Source organism: Chionomys nivalis, chromosome 12, assembly GCF_950005125.1.
Source record: "Chionomys nivalis chromosome 12, mChiNiv1.1, whole genome shotgun sequence".
Taxonomy (NCBI): Eukaryota; Metazoa; Chordata; class Mammalia; order Rodentia; family Cricetidae; genus Chionomys; species Chionomys nivalis.
Genome location: NC_080097.1, coordinates 47,202,626 through 47,225,511, shown reverse-complemented (window position 1 = coordinate 47,225,511; position 22,886 = coordinate 47,202,626). Strand labels below are relative to the sequence as shown.

The 22,886-nt window shown below is 43.4% G+C and overlaps 1 protein-coding gene across 1 annotated transcript in view; it reads right to left on the bottom strand.

The window, feature by feature from the left end:
• Window positions 1-686: 686 nt before the first annotated feature.
• Adam2 (ADAM metallopeptidase domain 2) overlaps window positions 687-22,886 on the bottom strand; it is a 45,823-nt gene continuing 23,623 nt past the window's right edge. Inside the window, exons 12-20 of the mRNA XM_057786552.1 lie at window positions 21,450-21,627; window positions 17,401-17,499; window positions 15,540-15,735; window positions 12,886-12,991; window positions 10,140-10,323; window positions 7,345-7,422; window positions 6,986-7,115; window positions 1,938-2,097; window positions 687-720 (exon numbers count right to left, since the gene is read on the bottom strand). Of these exons, the coding sequence (XP_057642535.1) occupies window positions 687-720; window positions 1,938-2,097; window positions 6,986-7,115; window positions 7,345-7,422; window positions 10,140-10,323; window positions 12,886-12,991; window positions 15,540-15,735; window positions 17,401-17,499; window positions 21,450-21,627 (1,165 nt within the window). The remainder of the gene's footprint in view (window positions 721-1,937; window positions 2,098-6,985; window positions 7,116-7,344; window positions 7,423-10,139; window positions 10,324-12,885; window positions 12,992-15,539; window positions 15,736-17,400; window positions 17,500-21,449; window positions 21,628-22,886) is intronic.

Here is a 22,886-nt window from a genome sequence, read left to right as displayed (position 1 = left end):
CACCACCAGACCTGACTCTTGCTAGAAATTGTGTGTGTGTGTATGTGCATGCGTACTTGTGTGTATGTGTACTTGTGTGCATGTGTGTGCATATGTACTTTTGTGTGTTCATGTGTACTTGTGTGCCTGTGTGTATTTGTGTGCATGTGTACTTGTGTGCCTGTGTGTATTTGTGTGCATGTGTACTTGTGTACATGTGTGTATATGCAGCTGGACTTATATACCCATGCACAGATGTGCACATGCATGTGGAAGCCAGAGATCAACCTTGGCTGGTGTTTTTCAGGTGCTGTCCACCTTGTCGGCTAGATTGGCTTGGCCATGAGCCTCAGGGACTGCCTGCCTGTCCTGTCCCTGCCCCTCAGGGCTGGGGTGACAAGCTGTGCTGTCACATCCAGCTTGCAGTATGGTTTCTGCCTACAAAACTCAGGACCTTGTGCTTTCAAGACTGAGTTACTTCCCCAGCCTGCAGGATCCTTTTCAGTGATCGATTGTGATATTATGTATAACATTCTCGTGTTATTGACAGAAATTTCGATACGGCAAAGCAGTCTTTTGTTGTTTGGGTTATACAGAACAAACTACGTGACTATTGCCCTTTACGCCCAATACATTTTTCTTCTTCCTTCTCTCCCTTGCAATGTTGGAGACTCACCACGACATTGCGGAACTCTTTGCTGTCCAGACTAGTCTTTTGTTTCAGTTTCAGTTTCAAATTGCCTATAGAATTAGAGACAGAGACAATCACTTAGAGACAGGGATACAATGTTTCTAGGTTGAGCCCACTCTCGGATTCTTAACATTTTTAAATGGCTAAACTGCCTGGGACCTTTCGCAGCCATTCACCGTCATCTTTACTCATTGATGTTAAATTTACTGGTTTATTGCCCTCTTCCTGTGGTCTGCTTGGTTTTTACTGTCAACTTGATACAACTTAGAGTCACCTAGGAAGAGGGAATGCCACTTGAAGAACGGCCTATGGCCGTTCTGTGAGAATGTCTTGATTGATGTGGGAGGGCCCAGCACCATGTCTAGGCAGGTGAGCTTGGGCTGTGTGAACTAGAGAGGGAACCAGTCTATATCCCACTGTGCTGGGTGTCAGGTGCACGCTGTCTGCCCAGTTTTTATGTAGGTGCTGGGGGTGAAATAGGTTCTCACGCTTGTGTGAGGTGTGTGCACTTACCACACTGAGATATCTCCCCAGCCCATACCACCCTCCTGCATTTTCTTTCTGAGGCAGTTTCTTTCACTATGCAGTTGAGGGCTAGGCTGGAACTCAGTAAGTAGACCAGGCAGCCCTTGAACTCATGATCCTTTCGCTACAGTGTGCGCTACTCTTCTGGTGTCATGTCTTTTAGTCATAGTGGTCTACATAATTCTTATCTTTCACCTTTGACTCCTTAGTTCTCCATTTATGTATATTAAAAAAAGGTCAAAACTGAACAAAAGGTAAAACTATTTTCCTGAACATTTTTTGGTCAATTTTTCAAAATAGCAATAAGAACTCTTTACAATACAGAAACAATAAAAATTAAGTAATGTTTAATGCATATTTGCTAATAATTTTAGTAAGTGGGAGATAGCAATTTTCATTTGCTTTTACCCCTAAAGAGGCCAGTGTGTGTGCGTGTGTGTGTATGTGTGTGATTATTTTCGACTTTTTTTCTTAGTAGCACACACACACACACACACACAAAAAAAAAAACCCAGATATCTCTGTGGCACTTTTATACCCACTAATTTTTTATAAGACTAAAACCAATCGTTAAAAAACCTGATTATTCATTCTAGTAATCATTAATATATTAAGTACTCAGTTTCCACACAAAGGACAAAAGTTAAATCTGAGTTACTAGCTACATCTATCTTGATACCATTAATAATTCATTATACCAACTAATTATGAAAGTAAGAAAGCAGGTATGAAATCCACACACTCATCGCTTGAGAAGTCGCTGGTCCTCCATTTTTTCCTTTGGGAGTAGACTTTTACCAGTATGGCGATCAGGATACAGATCACAATGTAGAAAGGGATGATCAAGAAAAACGGCCACCGGGTAGGCTTGGAGCGGTAAGCACTTGCAACATAGTGCCTTGCTGGCAAAGAAAAGCACCAGAGGTTAGAAGGCAAATGCCAGGACTGAAACAACAGCGTTGCTGTGTGCTGCTGTCGTTGGAACAAATAAATTACACTTTTTAAAAGTTTGTAATTCAGCCAGGTGGTGGTGGTACATGCTTTTAATCCTAGTACTTGTGAGGCAGAGGCGGATCTCATTGAGTTTGAGGCCAGCCTGGTCTACCAAGCGAGTTCCAGGACAGCCAGGACGTTACACAGAGAAACCCTGTCTTGAAACAACAGCTACATCAGGAACAAAACAAACAAAAAAAAAAAACCTTCATAATTACATATATTTTATATATAAACTTTATAATTATATATAATTAACTGTATATCATGTAGATAACATAATGGCACTAGAAACCCCACCTCCAAACTCTCCAAATCTTTGTGTAAAAGTCCTGCCCCTTGCTTTTCTTTTTGTATGTATCTTTTTAAAGGATTTTTAAAATTTCTTGTGCATAAATGTTTGTATGTATGTATGTATGTATGTATGTATATATGTATGTATGTGTACCATGTGTGTGACTGGTAGCTGAGAAGGCCAGAAGAGGGTGTTGGATCTTCTGGAACTGGAATTACAGATGGTTATGAGCCACCATGTAGGTTCTCTAGAAGAGCAGCTAACAACGGAGCCATCTCCTCTGTCCATGCTCCTTGCTTTGCCTTAGAGACTCTTCTATTCCAGGCAGTCTCTGATCAAAGGAATTGAAGTGTGATCCAAGTTACCAATGAGGAATTCTCAAACTCTTATTTCTGGTAAAAAAAAAATGCTGTACATATATTTTAGGCCTAAATTATGTTTTGTTTTGTTTTACCTAAGCATATTTTCATGTCCTTTCTCACAAATTGTTTTTCAAAGAGTTCTTCCAGAATATTTATATAGGTTTAGTTCTCATATTTAGATAAACTGTCCACTTCATAGAGCATCAACATTGGTTGACTCACAACAGCCAGGCGATTCAACACCTCTGGTCTCTGAAATCCTCTGGATTCACATGCACATAATCCCTGCCCCATCATACACACATCCACAGAATTTAAAAAAAAAAAAAACAATAAAAGCAAGTTGCTTAGAAGATATATATACCAGGTATGGTGTTGCATGCCTTAATTGCAACATTGGTAAGCAGAGGCAGGAGGATCTCTGTGAGTTTAAGGCCAACATGGCTACATTGTGAGTTCTAGGTCAGTCAGGGCTACACAGTGAGACCTTTGAGAAGTGCTTTTTACTACTTCAAATCTGTTATGATTTTCTCTGTGGTTAATTGTATCTCACACATAAAAGCAACATCACGTCATCTTTTCTAGTCTTTTTGTTCCTTTCTTGTTCTTTCCTAAGTTTAAGGCCTGTGACATAGGAAACATACTGAATACGTATCGTGAGAGTAGACTTCAGTGTTTGCTCCTAATTTTATGAGAAGATAAATATTGCTAATCATAAAAAGTGTTGGTTTCAATTTTCTGATACCCTTTATCAAACTGACTAGATTGTTGTCTGCAGTCTCTTTGCTGCTCTGTGGCAGGTGAGGAATCTCAATCTCAGTCTCTCTTTTATTCTGCAGCACCAAGGATTATACTAGTTGCTGTTTTAAGACATCTCGTCATCTGGTGGATGGTGGAGAACATCAGGAGGAGGAGGAGGCGGCGGCAGTAGGAGGCAGAGGAGACTGGGAGTTCCGAGTAAGTCTCACACTCTTCCAGCAGGATAGGCATCTTCATGTTTCTTTTCCCCTTTCCAAGTCTGGGCACAGAAGGTGAAGCCATTCCTTTTCTGATGATTGGCTGGGAGGTAGAGAACCTGACCTCTCTGTTCTTGCTCTTAGGGACCTCCAAAGCTAAGGTCCTTTTCTTTCCTTGTCCCATCTCAGCTTCTTCTTGGGGTCTTCCTGCTCATCATCTCCTCAAGGGCTGTGCAATGGTACAAACTGTCTGCACTACCAGGGATTCTGACTCCTCTATATCTCTGGTCTGGCTCCTGGTCCACATGTGACTCTGGGCACCTGAATTTGGGCAGAATCCATGGCAATTGCCCTTGAGGAGGCAATCGCTCAAAGTCTTTGTTGTTGGTCCAACACTCTATGCGCCAGGGTGGATGCTAACCTTCTTTGGAGAATCCTTGTTGCTGATAGGGGTCCTTAGTTTGAGAGGCTGGGGTCTGTGACAAAAGGACATTGCTGAGAGTCCATAACAGGGTGCTGTTGAAGGAGCAACATAACTTAAAATGACGAAAGGTTGTGGGATCCTGTGCTTCCTTGTGCCTCATGCAAAAGGCTGGCACCTGCTGTCAAGAGGCCATCGTGAGTGCAGTGACTCTGCTGGTGTCTCCAGGCTAGGTTGATATGGTTAGATGATTAGCTTTCCTGGGAGACAATTTGGTCTTAAAGGTGTGTGATTACATTATAGTGTTTTCTTCATAGTACCTTCAGGTGACCCATGTATGGTTGTATGGTGCTGTGTCCTTTTTATCTTTTTTTTTTTTTTTTTTTTTTTTTTGTATTTTTGAGACAGGGTTTCTCCGTAGTTTTTTTTGGATCCTGTCCTGGAAGTAGCTCTTGTAGACCAGGCTGGCCTCAAACTCACAGAGATCCGCCTGCCTCTGCCTCCCGAGCGCTGGGATTAAAGGAGTGCGCCACCACTGCCCGGCTGTGCTGTGTCCTTTTAGAGGTGGCTTTGGACACTTTCAGAAACCTCTCTAAGTCTGCTGGTTTACATCTAACTCCATGACTGCAGCAGGACAGACATTCCGCTTTTGAGAGAGTTTGAGTCGTTCCAGAAGGCACAGTGTCTTAGTTAGGTTTCTATTGCTGTGAAGAGACACCATGAACACAGCAACTCTTATAAAGGGAAGCATTTCACTGGGACTGGCTTACAGTTCAGAGATTTAGTCCATGATCATCATGGCTTGAAGCAAGGCAGTGTGCAGGCAGACGTGGTGCTGGAGGAGGAGCTGAGAGTTCCGCAATCTTGATCTGATCTGAAGGCAGCAGAAGGAGACTGAGTGCGCTTCCCGAGTCCTCAAAGTCGGCTTCCACAGTGACACGTTTTCTCCAATACGGCCACACCTCCACCAACAAGGCCACACCTCCCCAAAGTGCCACTCCTTATAGGCCAAACACTCAAACACCTGAGTCTATGGGGGCCGCACCTACACAAACCACCACACATAGGCAGTCATGCTTCTCCATCTGAGAACTCACAGGGAAACATGGTTGGTGGTTGGACCTGCTCTAAAACTGAAAACCAAGATGGGAAAGCTGAAATACGGTTCTGCTGTACAACTCTCACGAGCATGAAGTTTGCTGGAAAAGACACCATGCTTTTCACAGGAAACGCAGGCCATTTGGAACTCATGTCTTGGCCAAACTTGATTCTTCTGGCTTTACCTTAAAGAGTATCTCAAAACAAATAACAACAATAGCAACAAAATCCTCAGGAGTTAGGGCTAAATACCTTGCAACGAGTGCCATTTTTGTCTTTTGCCAATTTGGGTTTTGTTGCTATAGTGAACGGCACTGGTTGAGAATGTTACAGTAGACACCCATTGGTATGGTTTTTTTTTCCCTTCATGGTGGTACCTGGGATTGAACTCGGGGTCTTATATGGGCTATCTAAGTTTTCTACCACGATAATCTATCCCTAGGCCTGGTCTGGAATTTTAACTTTGAATACAGATAACTATACACTATGAGCTAGCTTCATGTTGAAGATTTTCACATGTGCAGTGACCAAGGATGCTCGATTGTGGTTTTGTTGTCATCGCTGGTTTGTGCATCTGAATTTGTTATCAGGGTTATGTTTTCCTCAGTGCTATTTTTTCTTTTCAAAAATATGTCTAAATTCATCTTGGAAAGCATCTGGGCCTACCTTGTGATTTTTTTTTTTTTTGTGTGTGTGGTGGGTTTCTTATAGTGCTGTATTATTTGTGTTTTAATAAATAAAGCTTGCCTGAAGGTCAGTGCAGCCACACTAGTCAGTCATAGAGGCCAGGGAGTGGTGGCACACACCTTCAATCCCAGCAGCCACACTAGTCAGCCATACAGGCCGGGCAGTGATGGCACACACCTTCAATCCCAGAACTAGAGAGGGATATAAAACAGGAGGAGACTGGTCTCACTCAGTCTCAGTCTGAGGATTCGTGGTGACAGGATCACCATTTCAGTCTGAGGTAGAGGTGAGAGCCAGCGGCTGGCTGCTTTGCTTTTTCTGATCTTCAGGTTGAACCCCAATATCTGTCTCTGGGTTTTTATTGTTAGTGCTGCAGTTTCTTAACCATAACCTCCAAATTCTCAGGGAACTTTTGACTCTGGTTCTAGGTTCTACTCTGTGGTTGACAATTCCTGGTCACACCTGGTGGCTTTGCCAGCCTGTTTCTTCCTGGTAGTAGACATGAGGCCAGAACTTACATACTTCTCACCATGTCAAGTTCACAAGACAGGATTCTCTCAATGTAAGTTCCTGAGTTTGGATTACAAGTCCACTAAGGCCACAACTATGGATCTCTTTGGCCGATTTTTCTCTATTTTGGACCTTGCTGTGGCCACTGTAGACTGACTGACTTAACATTCTTAGTAGTGAGTGTGTGCGTGTGTGTGTGTGTGTGTGTTCCAAAGGTGGATGGTAAGTGTCTTCCTCGGTTTCTCAACTCCTTAACTTCTGTGTCTCTCTAGCCTGAAGGTTACCAGTTAATCTAGACTGGCTCCCGTCTCTGCCTCCCAAGCGGCAGAATTCCAAGTTTGTGCCACGGCAGCATTTTTACGTTAGTTCTTGGGACAAAACTCCAGTCCTAGTATTTGTGAGACAAGCATTTACTTCCCCTGTCCCACAATGTTTTAATTATGATTTCTACTACGTAGGAAGACTTACCAGGGATCGACTCAGCTCGTTGTTGATTGCCACTGTCAACGCTTCCACCAGGCCATTCATCCCGCGTATTCACACAATCTGGAGGTAAGTATGAGGCCGTACAGTGGCAATGCTTCTTGTTATTACAAACCTGAAAGCAGCGTAAAGTCACGGGCTAAGACCGGCAGCTGGGTTCATTTACGCCAGGAAATATGCAAACTAGTGTTTACGTTAGATAATGTCCATTTTCCTGTGTGACTTCTTATTGGGACAGAGGGCAGAAGGCAAGGTGGGAAGGGGCGTGGGGGAGGGGACTCAGCCCTGGCTCTCCTGAGCAGTTTGGAGGGCTTGCCTTTCTCACTCTTGGGTCGACCACTTACACCATGGTTGTTGCAGTCTTTCGGGGAGCAGTCATAATTCAAGACTGTAGCTTCTACACATTCTTTGTTCATGCAAACCTAGAATGGACAAGGGGCCTGGTATGTCAGCTGGACTCATCACTTTTTAAAAAGCATCCTGTACTCTCTTAAGATAAAAACCACCTTGAAATACCACTCCTCCCAGTTAAGCTGGCTATTGGCAATATGGCAAAAATCCAAAAAAAAAAAAAAAACGACACCCCAACACACATCCCAGCAAGGGCGTGGCCGAAAGGTAGGAATGTAAACTAGTGTAGTTCTTATGCAAAGTGTGCGAAAAGTCCTTGAAGTAAACCAACAAGAGAAAGATTTAGAGCTACCCTAGGCTCCCACAGCTGGGTACACACACAAAGGAAGTAAAGTTAGGCTGCTGACGAGACACCTACACTGTCCTGCCCTGTCCTGTTTATATTATACATAATGGCCAAGAGATATCGCCGGTTTCACTGTCGCCAATAGATAGGTAGATAAAATGCGGCATATATGCTACATGAGAAAAATGTATCAATGTAATTATTACAAATTGTTGAAAACCAACCCATTACAAATGATCATACTTATATAATATATAAAATGCATATTGAAATTGTTATTTGGCCACAAAAGCAGAATGCAACCTTGCTGTTTGTGGCAACGTGGAAGAGCTTATAGGGTGTTGTGTGACATCATCATTATGTGACTCCAAATGGAATTAGAGAATTCTGAGGGACTAGATGTGGTATGGGTGGGGGCGGGGAGATGAAGGAAGGTTTGCCACCAGGTAAAATGTTACAGTAAGAAAAGGAGAGTAAGCTGGTACTGTACTGCAGAAGAGGGTGACTAGGGAATTACATATGACATGGTATGTATGTCAAATGAAAAACAGTAAATACTTAAAAGATAGAGATTCTGGCTGCTCTGATCTGATCGCTGCAGAAGTGTTTCCAGGTCTCAAAAATATCACATTGTGGTGTAGGAAGATCTTCTGTCTATGTGTTACTTTCATTGGTTAAATAAAGAAACTTAAGAAGCTGCCTTGGCCTTTTGATAGGACAGTCCTTAGGTGGGTGGAATAGACAGAACAGAATTCTGGGAGGAAGAAGGCAGTGTGGCAGATGCCATGGCTCTCCTCTCAAAGATGGATGCTGGTTAGACTCATGCCAGTAAGCCACAGTCAAGTGACAATACACATTAATAGAGATGGGTTAATTAAGATGTGAGAGTTAGCCAATATGAGGCTAGAGATAATGGGCCAGGCAGTGTTTAAATGAATATAATTTGTCTGTTGTTATTTCAGGGTATAAGCTAGCCAGGCAGACGGGAGCCAGGCGGGAAGTGGCCTGCTGCTCCTCAATACAATAACATTGTGCCCATAATATACATAATTATCTAAGGATGAGATAAAATGATTATCAAAAGCATTCTCAATACCGAGCCACTCTTCAAACACCCAGAGAAACAGATTTTTCAGATACCTAATTTGCAACGACAACAAAAATCGTAAGGAACAAAAAGAAAACAGAAAAGCACAACCTTTTCGATGGAAGGGAACAAATTAGTTTTATGGATGTAAATTAGCATTCTCAAAAATCCCTAAAGGGAAACACAGATGAAGAACTAGAATAAAGCAGGACAGTGACTTCAGAACAAAGAAAACTAGAAACCAAGATCAAACTGGAAAGGGCACTACACAGAAATTCTAGTTCTCGAGAACATACTAAGGGGACTGGAAACTTCACTGCATGGAAACCTCACTGCATGGAAACCTCACTGCATGGGAACCTCACTGCATGGGAACCTCATTGCATGGAAACCCCACTGCATGGAAACCCCACTGCATGGAAACTTCACTGTATGGAAACCTCACTGCATGGAAACCTCACTGCATGGGAACTTCATTGCGTAGAAACTTCACTGCAAAAGATGTGGCCAGGAGGAGGGAGGCACAGATGAACCTATAGACAGGGTGTCTGAGGCTAAAGAGCCTAAGAAATGGAGGAAAACTAACCAGAAAAGTGACCAGAGTCTAAGGGCTGGAAGGAAGGAGCATCATCAAGCTGCCCCATGTTTTGGCCGTGATTCTGCAACATGATTTTCATTTTGTCCTCCTTGCCATTAAATTGCTCAGGAGCCCCTGCCAAGGGAATGGTGATGCCCACAGGGGGCTGTGCCTCCCTACATCAATTAACAATCAACTCCCCCCACCCCACGCCCTTGGGACCTACTTGATCTAGATAATTCCTCTTCCCAGAAGAGACTCTCTTCCCAGGCAGCAAGTTGACAGAACTAACCATCACATACTAGTTAGATTTGTCTGTTTTATGCTTTACTCTGTAGAATCTTTATTTTCACCATTATTTAAGATAATTATGCCAAAAGACAATCCACCACATCACAAGTGCGCTCTTTCTGCAACATTCTGAAAATGTAACAAAATGCAGGGGTGACCCCCATGATTGTGTTTTCTGGGAATTTGTGTGACTTCCACAAAAAGCAGCCAACGAGATAGCCTTAGCAGCAGCAGCAGCTGTGCAGGATCAATGGTATTATTATTATTATTGTTGTTATTATTATTATATTTCTTTAAAAAATACCGCTAATGATAGAGCATAATTTTAGGATCAATGGCTTTATTCTATTTTATTCTTTGAGTTTTGATCTTATTTTCCAAATTTCATTATTGATTGTGTACTTACATTTTGAGAGAGCACATTACTAGGCATACATCTCAATAAGTACTCACTACACTGAGGAGTTGCTGGGGGAAGATCACGTACCTTGTTGGCGGCGCAGACAGTTCCATCTCTCACCCACATATTGTTGCTGTCTTTATGATTGGCGGCATATTCCAGGGAAACGCAGATGTGCCCGCTTATATTGGCATAAATTATAGTGGCAGCTCTTATTTTAATTAAATTCTCACTTTCGTATTTACATATTAATTTCCCACACTTCCGGTCACTATAATTTACAGATAAAGAAAGCCATTATTTTAATTGAGAAATACTTTAATATAATTTAAAGACAAATAGATTTAAATTAAACATTGGAGTTGGCAATTAATTTTGAATAACACACACAGAGTGCTTCCTGGATTATTGACAATAATGAACAAATTAATTGTGAACTCTTCCATTGGCTAGATTACCATTTGTGATGTCGTCACCTGTATTTGATCCTTAAATACAATCAGATCCAAGCTTATTCTAACTTTTAAAAATGAGCAATTGGCCTGGCCAATTTTTGGCTTAACAACGGATAAGATATTGAAGTCCACATCCCCAAAACACCATACATCATGCATATTATTACAATAAAATAATAAAAGCATATATGCCCTAATGGTAGTGCAGAAAAACCCAGGAAAAGCATACAAAACAATAAAGGGGCATTGGGTACAGAAGAACAATACTAAAAATGAAAACTGTTGGTCAAACAAACAAGAATGTAGACCAGAAAGCTATGGCATGGTCTCATCAACAGGGGATAAAAAATATGCCATCTTTCTGCTCCACACATAGAGAGGATACCTGTCGGCAAGGACAGTCATCTCCTATAGAAGTGGCTTTCAAATCAACTTCCTGGCAAGATGGTCTTTGAAGACACTCTCCTTCCACCCTCCAGTCAGCTAGCTTGTCAGAATGGGGGCGGACTAGATACCATCTCTTTGCCTCTGAACTAACTGACTCCCATGTATGATGAGACCGAGGCTTTGCACGATAGACAGGTGGGCACTTATGCGCAGGAAGAACGCAGACTCAGGAAAGGAAGGGAGAAACTGTGTCTATTAGGTACACTGCTAAGTGTTATTGGAGGAGCCTTTCTTGCTTTGATTGCACACTATAGAAATCCCTCAGCCAGCATCACTTTGAGACCAGCAATCTCAGTGGGCAATGGATGCCAGTAGCTGAGCTGAGCCTGAGCCGCCCAAAGGATCCAGGTTAAGTACTTGGGGAAGAAGTACCACTGTGATAGACAGCACGGTGAGACATGGGTCTACAGAGCAAATCCGTAACCGCAAAACACAGGCACCTTCAGCAAATCCTGTCTGCACACAACATGCATGCATACATTCGCATGTGCACACACACACACCATGCATACTATCTAAACCACAATTTAGTAACCATTCCACATTCCATCACCCAGATAGTGAATTGTGGCTTAGATAGTATGCGCATATGCTTCTCTGCTAATCACAGCCATAACCTTAACCGTTTAATGTTTCCTTTTCACATATAGGGTTTATTAAAACACAAAGACATGGAATTACCCCCACTTCATGAAAACATACATTTCCTTTTTTCCTCTTTCTTTCTTTCTTTCTTTCTTTCTTTCTTTCTTTCTTTCTTTCTTTCTTTCTTTCGTTTGTTTCTTGTTTTTTTGAGACTGGGTTTCTCTATGTAACAGCCCTAGCTGTCCTGGAACTAGCTCTAACAGACAGACCAGGCTGGCCTTGAACTCACAGAGATCTACCTGCCTCTGCCTCCCACACGCTGGGATTAAAGGCGTGCACCACCACCGCCCAGCTGAAAACATGAGTTTTCTTTTACAGCAAAGATCTTCTCATGATACCCTTTCAAACAAAATAAAACAAGACCAAACCAAAAAACAAAACCAAATATAAACAACAACAACAACAAAAAACCCATAAGCCCAAATCCTTGGGAAGTTTCTAGGGTGCCAAATCTCAGGTGCTTGCAGGCAGCCCTGAGGTAAGTCTATAGCTCATTAGCATACGCTAGGAACACTTTGGTTAGGCCTGCATGGGTTCTTCATTAATGTTTCCCTTTCTTGTACTTTAATTTTAACTCTATAAAGAACGCCCATCTTGGGACTGGAGAGATGGCTCAATTCTGAAGAACACTGGCTGCTCTTCCAGAGGACCTGAGTTTGATTCCCAGCATCCACATTGGTAACTCACAAGGGTAACCCTTGTTCTAGCCTCACCAGGCATCAGGCATGCACCCACATACATAAAGCAAATAAACAGAAATGTACAAAGAAGAATGTCCACTTTGTGTATGTGTTGTGTGTTTGTATATGGTGTGTATGATGGTCTAGCTGCCTGTGCGCATGTGTAGAGAGACCATAGGTCAATGACAGGTGTCTTTATCTATCCCTCTCCACCTTGTTTTGTGAGACAGGGCCACCCAGGAGTCACAGGCCACTGCTTTCCAGAACCGGAGTTACAAAAGTATGCCGTGAATTAAGGAGACAGCATAAAAAATGTCAAAAATGTTAAAAACCGAATACTTATGTCTGATGAGTGGACCTTCATAGAAACAAAACACTGAGTGGCAAAAGACAGAGAATAATTCAGGTACAGACAAATTAGTTCAACTGGGACAACACCCCAGGTGTGTGGCACATGCCAGGGAACCTTCCTAGGCACTCCTGACATCTGTCACTGGATTAAACATGGCAGACCTCATGGTCAGCTGTTATTTTGTTTTCATATGAAACTGGTGGCATTTTCAAGTGTAAGGGGCTAGAGTCTGGTCACATTTTTTTAAGGCATACTTAGGTGCGCAGGCTTTGTACCCCGAAGGGCTGATCCCACAGTTCCCAGATATGTCCGTTTTGGAATTCAGCTCGTCATAGCATTCATTTGTACCAAAGTCGGCTTCTGGAAGGTAAACAGAAAGGTGCTAGTTGCAATGAATATTCGGTCCTTTGCATTGAAATAGGTAATGAACACTTTCAAGGTTCTGAAATGGTTCAGAAAGTATTGCACAGAAAACAAACATTACATAAAATTGAAAATAAAGGCATGTGGACAGTGGCACAAACCATTTCAGTCAAATACTTCACACTTGATATCTCCTGCACAGTTCCTAATATGTAATGCTAATAGTCCCCATACATGTAAACAAGAAAGTCAGTTTCCTAAACAAATCATTGACTTACTGTGAATAAAGGTGGGCTCTTTTGCATAAATGTCTTTTCAATCAAACTATTCACCATTTACTTTCATCTCTGATTCCTCTTAGCTTCAATCCCCAAACTTCCTAGAGAAAGGTTTCTATTTCCAGCCTCCATCCATTCTATGCTTGCTGAAACCTCTGACTGGGACTTTTGACACCTGCATTGCCTGGCTGGAGGAAAGTGACCTGTCACAACAGCATCCTGGATGGTCACTGGTGCTCAGTTAAGTTGCGTAGAGATGCCAGCGAGCCCAAAGTTAATGGTTTATTTTGCTTCAGAAATAATTTGCTGAATATGTTGTGGGTAAGAAGTGCAGATTATGAGCCTGGTTAGAGCAGCAAACTGTTGCTGATGGACTAGAAAGCAGGCAGAATCTGAATGTTTCATAGCTGCAGGGACAATTTTTAGATCTGTCACACTCCATTGGCTCCTGTCCAGTTTCCTCCTGAGAGTAAACCGAGGCAAGAGAGGAGGTCAGCTCACGGAGAGAAGGCTTTGGTTGTGTCACGCTTTCACGTCTGCCTGTGTATACGTCAGAGCACACAGCGGAAAACCCTGGAATCCCATGGGTGAGACACAGAGCAACAATCTTCTCCAAATTCTAACTGAAGCTCAATGATATCAACGAATATCAACAAACAGCAACTGAATCCGGATGACTGGCCTCGCCTCTTAGGTCTAGTGGAGTAGAAACCCGGGTGGCACACCTGCAGGATGCACAATCCACAGGCAGGCCTTCTCAACACCAACCCTGGGGGAGGGAAGGCTCGGCAGATAAGTCTCTACAATTTCACTCAGGAGTGAACAGAACAAAGACAGTTGGGTGCACTCAAATAATGGTGCAAGTGTCTTGACATGGAGAAATAGCACAAAGGATACAATCTTCAGGAAAAAAAAAAGTACGAGAAATAGATGGGGTGGGGAGATGGTAAAGAATTGTGATTGTTCTTTCAGGGGTCCTGGTTTGATTTCCAACACCCACATACTTAAAATAAAAATGAATTCGTTCCCCCAAAAGTACCAAAAATAGAAATGGCGGTAATTCTAGATGAACAGGTATAAACATACATTTGGTTTTTGAGGTCTGTGTGGTAATGTAACACTTAGTTCACTGTTCCAAGAAACTCAGAGAACAACAAACAAAAATATCAACCAACCAACCAAACAAAACCCAAAGACAATCTGGATCAAAGAAAGAGAAAAACAATGCATTGTGGGTTATGGTTTCTCAGAAAACACAGAACCCCCAGGACAGTGGAGTAACTAGTGGAGTAACTAATTACTGACAATAGAATCATTCTCCTTTCTCTGCTCAAAAGATTGATTCTCACTCAGGATCCTTTCAGCTATTCTCTTTACGCTAGGTCCAGGGAGAGCATTTCTCGAATGGATTGCACAAGGTTTTTTCCTTTTTTTTCCTTTTCCTTCCTTCCTTCCTTCCTTCCTTCCTTCCTTCCTTCCTTCCTTCCTTCCTTCCTTCCTTCCTTCCTTTCCCTCCCTCCCTCCCTCCCTCCCTCCCTCCCTCCCTCCCTCCCTCCCTCCCTCCCTTTCCTTTTTTTTTTTTTTTTGAGATAGTGTTTCTCTGTGTATTCCTGGCTGTCCTGGAACTTGCTCTGTAGACCAGGCTGGCCTCGAACACACAGAGCGCTGTCTGCCTCTGCCCCTCCCCCCCCCGAGTTCTGGGATTAAAGGCGTGTGCCACCACCGCCCAGCCCCTGTCATCTATTTCTTTTTTCTTTTTAACACTTATTTATTATGTATACAATATTCTGTCTGCATGTATGCCGGAAAGCCAGAAGAGGGCACCAGACCTCATTACAGATGGTTGTGAGCCACCATGTAGTTGCTGGGATTTGAACTCAGAACCTTTGAAAGAGCAGGCAATGCTCTTAACCACTGAGCCATCTCTCCAGCCCCTGTCATCTATTTCTTAACTGGGTCCTGGTGGTTCAGGTTTGTAACCTCAGCTACTTGCGAAGCTGAGGCAGGAGAATCACAAAGTCAAAGCCTGTCTGAAACACAGAGTGAGTTCAAGGCTAGCCAGGGAAAGTTAACAAGAAACTACTTCAAAACTAATGAGTGGAAAAGTGGGCGGGGGCTGGGCATGCCGCTGGTGGAACAAGAGCGCATGCGGCAGGTGTGGCCCTAAATGCAATTCTCAGTACCGCAGACCAAACAAAACAGGCTCATCTGTTTCTTTTCAGCCCCCAGAAAATGCTTAAACGGAAAAGTCAAATGATTAAAGATACCATAGCCGAATAGATCACGGCACTGTTTTTCTCCATCCTGACACGAGCCGTTAAGACAGACCCACTTATCCTGTCCACACGGATGCCCGTCGATGATGAAGAAGTCTTCCTCACACACGGGGGACGTGCCGTTGCAGTACTCTGCCAGGTCACACTCCCCGCTGGGAGGCCTGCAGACTTCCCCTTTGGGCTTCATCTGAAGGGGGAAAGGAATCGCACTGAGTAAGGCCGCAGAGAAGCAGAGAGGCACCCGGGAAACCACTGGTGTGCTATGCGTTGTGTGCGTCAGGTGGGAATAAATGCTCTGTCTGGCGCATCAGCAGGGATGGGTGATCTCTTAGGGCTCCACCCGAGATGAAGAGCTACAGGCAATTAATGACGCCCCAGAGAGGGAGAATCGGTCTCCTCCGGGGATGAGCCACCTAACTGATTATCCAGTGCCAAGTGGTCAACCCGAACAAGATATATACAAACACAGTAAATGAACTCAGCGTGTTGCATTTATATATTTACTCATTTACATGTAAATATATATGTAACAACAATAATTAAATAAAAAAGTCATGAATTAGGAAGAGAGTGGAATGGCTGTGGGGGAGTTGGAGGCAGGGGGGGAGTGATCTAAATATATTGTACATATGTGAAATTTAAAAACAAGACAATTACACTATTAAATTATGTGCTGCTTGTAGCACATTTTGACGATATATGACGTGTAATAGGAGCAATATTTCTGTTTCAGTCATTTCATACAACCCATACATCTTTGTTTTAATTTTCGAGGAATAAAAGTTTGGAATATTATAGAAATGCAGAAGAAAATTAATTTTTCATGGTTGGAAGACTTTTGTTGCTAATACTCTGACATTTCTGGTGGAAAATGCACACAAATAGGATGAAAGATTTAAAATTAATTTCTTAATAATGGAAATGTCTGTAGACCTCCATTGGTTCCCTCCCCTTGGAGCCTGAGGAATCCTGAAGAAGACAGGGCAGAAGGATTGTAGAAGCCTGTAGGGCCGAGCACCCCAGGACATGGCCCACAGAATCAACTGGGGCTCAGTTAAGCAGGGGCTCATAAGGGCTCACAGAGACGGAAGTGGCAATCACGGAGCCTGCATGGGTCTGCACTAGGTCCTTTGCATATGTGTCATGGTTATTAGCTTGGTGCTTTTGTGGGACTCCTAATAGTGGGAGTAGGGGTGTTTCTGACTGTTTTGCTGCTCTTGGGACCCTTCTCCTACTGGGCTGCTTCACCCAGCCCTGATATGAGGGTTTGTGCCTGGTCTTATTGTATCTTGTTATGCCATTATTTGGTTGATATCCCTAGGAGGTCTGATATTTTCTGAAGGGAAATGGAGGGGGCGTGGCTCTGAGAGAAGGGAGCATGTGTGTGTGTTGGGTCGGGGGACTGAAAAGAGTGGAGGGAGGGGAAACTGTGGTCTGGGTGTGTTGCATGAAGGAAGACTAAAAAAAGGAGAGATATAGTAAATTTGGAAAAAGAAATTACAAGCTAATCTTGAAAAAGATAATAGAGTAATACCTGTGATATATATTAAAAAAAGCCACTGACAAATGCCAAAAACAAAATATAAATGTCAACACTCTTTAAAAGAAAAAGCTTGGGTCTGGAGAGACGGCTCAGTGGTTATGGTTAAGAGCATTGGCTGTTTGTCCAGAGAACCCAAGTTCAGTGTTCAGTACCCACACGACAACTTACAAGCATCTGTCACCCAGTCTCAGGGAATCCTACACTCCCTTCTGGCTTCTGTGGGACCAGGCACATGCATGGTACTTAGACAAAACACCCATACACATAAAAAGTAAGAAAAAAATCTTCTAAAAAGGAAAAGTCTCTTACATTACAATCCTTGCAGCACGGTCCATCAGCACACACAGAACCATCTGGCAGCTTACAGGTGTTGGGATCACAGCATGGTGGAGTTTGGTCACCACAGCCCTGAAAGGCAAACCACATGTATAAAGAGTCTTCCTGAATCCATTCAGAGTTGACAGGATTTGAATGGCAACATATTATATAGCCTGAAGACAGATGCTCGCCTTTCATCTGGGCAAACAGGAAAAAGAAACCAAGTCACTTCTTACCCACCTTACTGATTGACTTGCCTAGACACTGATTGACTGCTATTTATTTATTTTTTGGTTTTTCGAGACAGGGTTTCTCTGTGGTTTTGGAGCCTGTCCTGGAACCAGCTCTTGTAGACCAGGCTGGTCTCGAACTCACAGAGATCCGCCTGCCTCTGCCTCCCAAGTTCTGGGATTAAAGGCGTGCGCCACCACCACCCGGCTTTGACTGCTATTTATTACATCCTAGATGTTTCTATTCCTAGGACAGAGCTTGCTGTGTAGGGAATAAAATCCTTTTGATACCATCGGGTCCATCACAGTGGAGACAATGAGGTGGTCCCTGGCTCTTGTAGACAAAGGCTAAATAAATATAAGATGTAGGATAAGCAGAAGTTGTGGTTTGGTCTTATGTGATATTTTTCAACTTCGATAATATATGTCTCAATAACAGTTTATAGGCATTTTAGAGACTTTTTTTTTTACAAAATTCTCTGTGAATGTGTGTTTCTGTGTGTTTGCACAAGAGAAGGTATGTGTGCCTATGCATGTGATGCATGAGTGTAGTGCCCACAGAGGCCAGAAGAGGGCATCGGATTCCTGGAGCTAGAATTACAAATGTTTGTGAGTCGTCACGTGGATGCTGGGAACTGAACTTTGGTCATTCAAAGAGTAGCAAACACTACTGAACTATCTTTTGTTGTCAGGGTTTCTGTCCTGCCCAGTTCCCACAGTCATTAAGTCCCAAAGAAATCACACAGAGATCTACATTAACTATAAACTGATTGGCCCATTAGCTCAGTCTTCTTATTAACTCTTATAACTTATATTAGCCCATTATTTTTATCTATGTTAGCCACATGGCTTGGTACCTTTTTTGGTGAGGCAGTTACATCTTGCTTGCTCTGTGGCCAGGTCAGGTCTGCAGAGAGATGGGCTTCCTTCTTCCCAGAATTCTCCTGTTCTCATTGACCAGCCTCCACTTCCTGTCTGATTGTCTTGCCTATACTTCCTGCCTGGCTACTGGCCAATCAGCATTTATTTGAAATATAATTGATAGAATACAGACAATTGTCCCACACCAATCTTTCCCAATTTTTTTTTTCTATTTTGAGATTTAGTCTCATTTGTCTACGCCAGGCTCAATGGCATTCAGCTAAAGCTGGCCCTGAATGCCTGGTACTTCTGTTTCCATTCCTGCCCCTGCAGTACTGGGATTGTAGGCATATACCACCATATCTAGCAATTAACTTTATCTTTAATTTTTAAAACGGTAGTATCTGAACATGGCTAAAGTTGTTACTTTTATATTATTTACTCATGGCTTCTATTTTATGCTTTCTGAATCTGCTTTAATAGCTTTGACTATTGGGGTTAGTAAGCAAATATAACAAAGGAGAGGTCTTTTTAGTTGATGCACACACACACACACACACAAATTTTAATTCCCAGGAATTTGAGATGGCAAATTGGGAAAACATTTATTCAGCAGACAAGAGTCCGCCGTGGAGGTTAGATGTCTTAGAATGACTGCCAGCAAGACATTCAGTAGGACACAGGAATGGTCCTGTGTTTGGCACAGCTGTTCTGCCCAGTGGATGGCATTGCTGTGGTTCTCTACATTGACTTCTACAGGGAAGGGATTATCACAGTGGTTAGACCTCAGTTAGATAACACGCCATGAGCTAGGACACATTGCTGTTAAATTTGAGTGGGAAGTTTCCCTGTTTTTTCCCACTCAAGCCAAACCAAGCAAAAACTTTGTTGCGATGGGCAACAGTTTCTTAAAAACATGCTATTCTGGGGAAGAAAGAGTCGATGAGGGGTTGTCTGGATCAGCTTGGCCCGTGGGCCTATCTATAGAAGAATGTCTTGATTACATCCAGTGTGGGTGGCTCCATTCCCTAGGTTTGGGTCCTGTACTGCAGGAGTAAGCGTGCAAGCAACCGTTCCCCATGGATGCGATCAGCTGCTGCAGGCTCCTGCAGCTTGACTTCCCTGTAGTGATGGACAACAACTTGGAAGTGAACCCTCCTCTTCTAAGTTTGCGTCGTCAGTGTGTACGATCGCAAGGACAGCAGAGAAACTGCAGCATCAGAAAGACAGTTTTCTATTGGGAGGGGCACACACTAGTGACCTCAGCCAACAACACGGGGAATCCTGAACACGCGCATCCTGGTTCCCCAGAGACACAGTACTCTCAGTAACTGTGACAACGGCTTGTTCCCCTTTATCTCTCTATTTTTATCTCATTTATCTTCATTCTATCTTTTTTTCTTTCCTCCAACCCCACAGTTTTATGGAAGATTTATTTGGTTTGGAAAAGAAAAACTCCCTGTGGTTATAGGTATATTTTAAATAATTTTGAATTAAATATTAAATTTAAATTGGTGATTGAATATTGGTAAAAAGTCAATAAGATTCCATGGCCAAACTCCAAATGTGCCTCCTAATATTTTCTTACTTCATGGTGAAAGCTTCCCATTTGTCTTTCTGCATGGCAAGTGAGTTTAAGGGAAAGGTTGGACAAGACTGGGCTCAAGAGGAAGAGAAGGATCTCTTAGGAGACGTCATCCAAAGATGGGACTCAAAGACCTTCAAAATAGCTTGTTTGAAAAATGAGAATGGGAGTGGCATGGAAGGGAGGGATGGAGACGCCATGGTCCAGGGGTGTAGCGCGTGGAGAGCACGATGAATCTGCTCTGGAGGTCTCACGCTCACTCACAGGACTGCAGGTAACAGATCCCATTGCATGTACACTGGCAGTGTGCTAAGAGGTGGCGCCCTAACTCTTATAGAGGAGACGGGAGAGAGAGATTGTGTGGTATGGATTATAGTCTCACCAGTCTACGAGAGTCTTTCCACTCTATGAGGCTTGGAGACAAAGGGTTTATTTTATCTCACCCTCTCTCCCCTAGGTGGCTTTTGTCAGGTTGTATTACAGCAATAGACACAAAATGAAGACAAAAGCCTTGTAAGAGATACTTAATACGAATCTCAGTGTTTGCTCTTAAATATGGAGATAAAGGCATTGTTCATCTCATGCTGTTGCAAGAAAATATATTCATGCAAAGCACTCACAAATTGTTTAGAGGTTACATGCTAATTCTTTTTTTTTTTTTTTTTTTTTTTGGTTTTTCAAGACAGGGTTTCTCTGTAGCTTTGGAGCCTATCCTGGAACTAGCTCTTGTAGACCAGGCTGGTCTCGAACTCACAGAGATCCACCTGCCTCTGCCTCCTGAGTGATGGGATTAAAGGCGTGTGCCACCACCGCCCAGCTACATCCTAATTCCTAATAGGAGATGAGGGAGGAGAGGGGAGGAAGTGAGGGAAAGAGGGCGAGGAGAGTCAGGAGGCAGATGGCGAGCTCATAAGCCAGGCAAGATGGCTCAAGCCTGCGATCCCAGCACTCAGAAGGCTGGAGTTGTTTTGAGTTTTAGGCCAGCATGTGCTACACAGAGTGAACCCATATTCGATGCTGATCTAAGCTGACGGGCTTAGCTGTGGTTTCTTTCATAGGGCATGCATGTATTGATTATCAAGTCACCGACTCGCGCATGGTGAGTGTGAACCATTTCTTTAGGTGCCACCTGTATACCAATAAGAGTGGCAGGAAAAGCAAACATATCTGTATGGATGGGCTACCAATCGGTGAACCATATGCCAAGACATTAATTACTTCACCCCTGAGTCTATTCATATGTCCCTTGCAAAGGCCTTTGTAGCAGGATGACTGTGAGAAATGAAGCGGACAGACAGGGGACAGCACAGATGTTAATGAAAACTCTGTCGCTCTGGCACCCACCCCCGCGCGGCAGCACTAACCTGCGGTCCACAGTCACACACTTCGTCCTCTTCCAACTGCCCATTCCCACAAACGGCCGCCTTGTAGGACGGCTGTAGCTGTGGCTTGTTCCGAAGACAATACGAGTTTGGACTTGAGATGAAATGAAAAAAATTCTCCGTGCTGCAGTTACTGAAGGTCCGTACGCCGCTGGAATGACTGAGAAGAGGTCAGATGTCAACTGTTTGTGCCAAGAGTTCCCACAGGCCATCTACCCTCAGAGTCTAAGTAGTTAGTCAGGAGGAAGGTACTGCAGGGCGGAGCCAGATCCGTGCACAAGAAGTCAGCTGCTTGAGAACTCCAGCTAAATCCTTTAGTAGAAGCAGCACAAAGTTTTGCTGGCGTTTACACGACAAATTCTGGTGACACTGCTCTCACGGTTTAGTATCTACCTTACATATCATTTCTTAAGTTTTCGCCTTCTTTTCCTACTAGAACTGTTGGACTTTGGAACAGCCCTGCCTTAAGGAAGGCCAATAATCTTTTTTAAAAAATGACTTATTATTTTTTATGTACATTGGTGTTTTGACTACATGTGTGTCTGTATGAGGGTGTCAGACCTTCTGGAACTGAAGTTACAGACAGTTGTGAGCTGCCGTGTAGGTGCTGGGAATTGAACCTGCGTCCTCTGAACGAGAAGCCAGTGCTCTTTGCACTGAGCCATCTCTCCAGCCTGGAAGGGCAATAATCTTTATCTCCCTTTATCTACACTTGGTCAGAGGTGATTTCCCCCCGACCTGGTTTTGTAGTCTTTAAATAACTCTTGCATCTCTTATCTTCTATCTTAAAACCTGAACTCCGTAACTCTAGTAAACAACTCTTTATATGTGCATGTATATGTGTATGTGGGTATTCATAGGCATACAGGGGTGTGTGTGTGTGTGTTCACGCACGTGAGCTTGTGTAGGACAGCAGTCAGCCTCAGGTTTATGTGGGGTCAGGCAGACAGGGCAGGGATCCAGTTTGACCCGGACTCCTGCACTGTAACGCTGACTTAGGCCTTTGGTCAGGATGTAGATGCTATAACATTAACACTGCGCAGTCAGAGACAAGCAACTGCGGGAAGAAGCACGCGGAGCGATTCAGATGGAGCACAGAACACGGTTGACACTCTGGGTCACTGAGCTTCACCCTACCAGACTCAACCAACCATGGATCAAAAGTACCGGGGAGAACTTGTATCTGCTGGAAGAGAACAGACGGGTTTCCTTGGCCCTGCGTCCTGAATAGCACACCACGACAAAGACTTGCCTAACCCTGGCTTTAGAGCTGACACACACATCATGGAGAGAAGTGCAGTGCGCAGAAGGGTGTGCACAACTAAGGAGCTGTGAGGGACCTGTGCGCCTGAGGACTTGAGAAACCTCCCGTCCACAAGGGCTGCCTTAAATTAACGGATGAGGGAGGACGTCCTAACT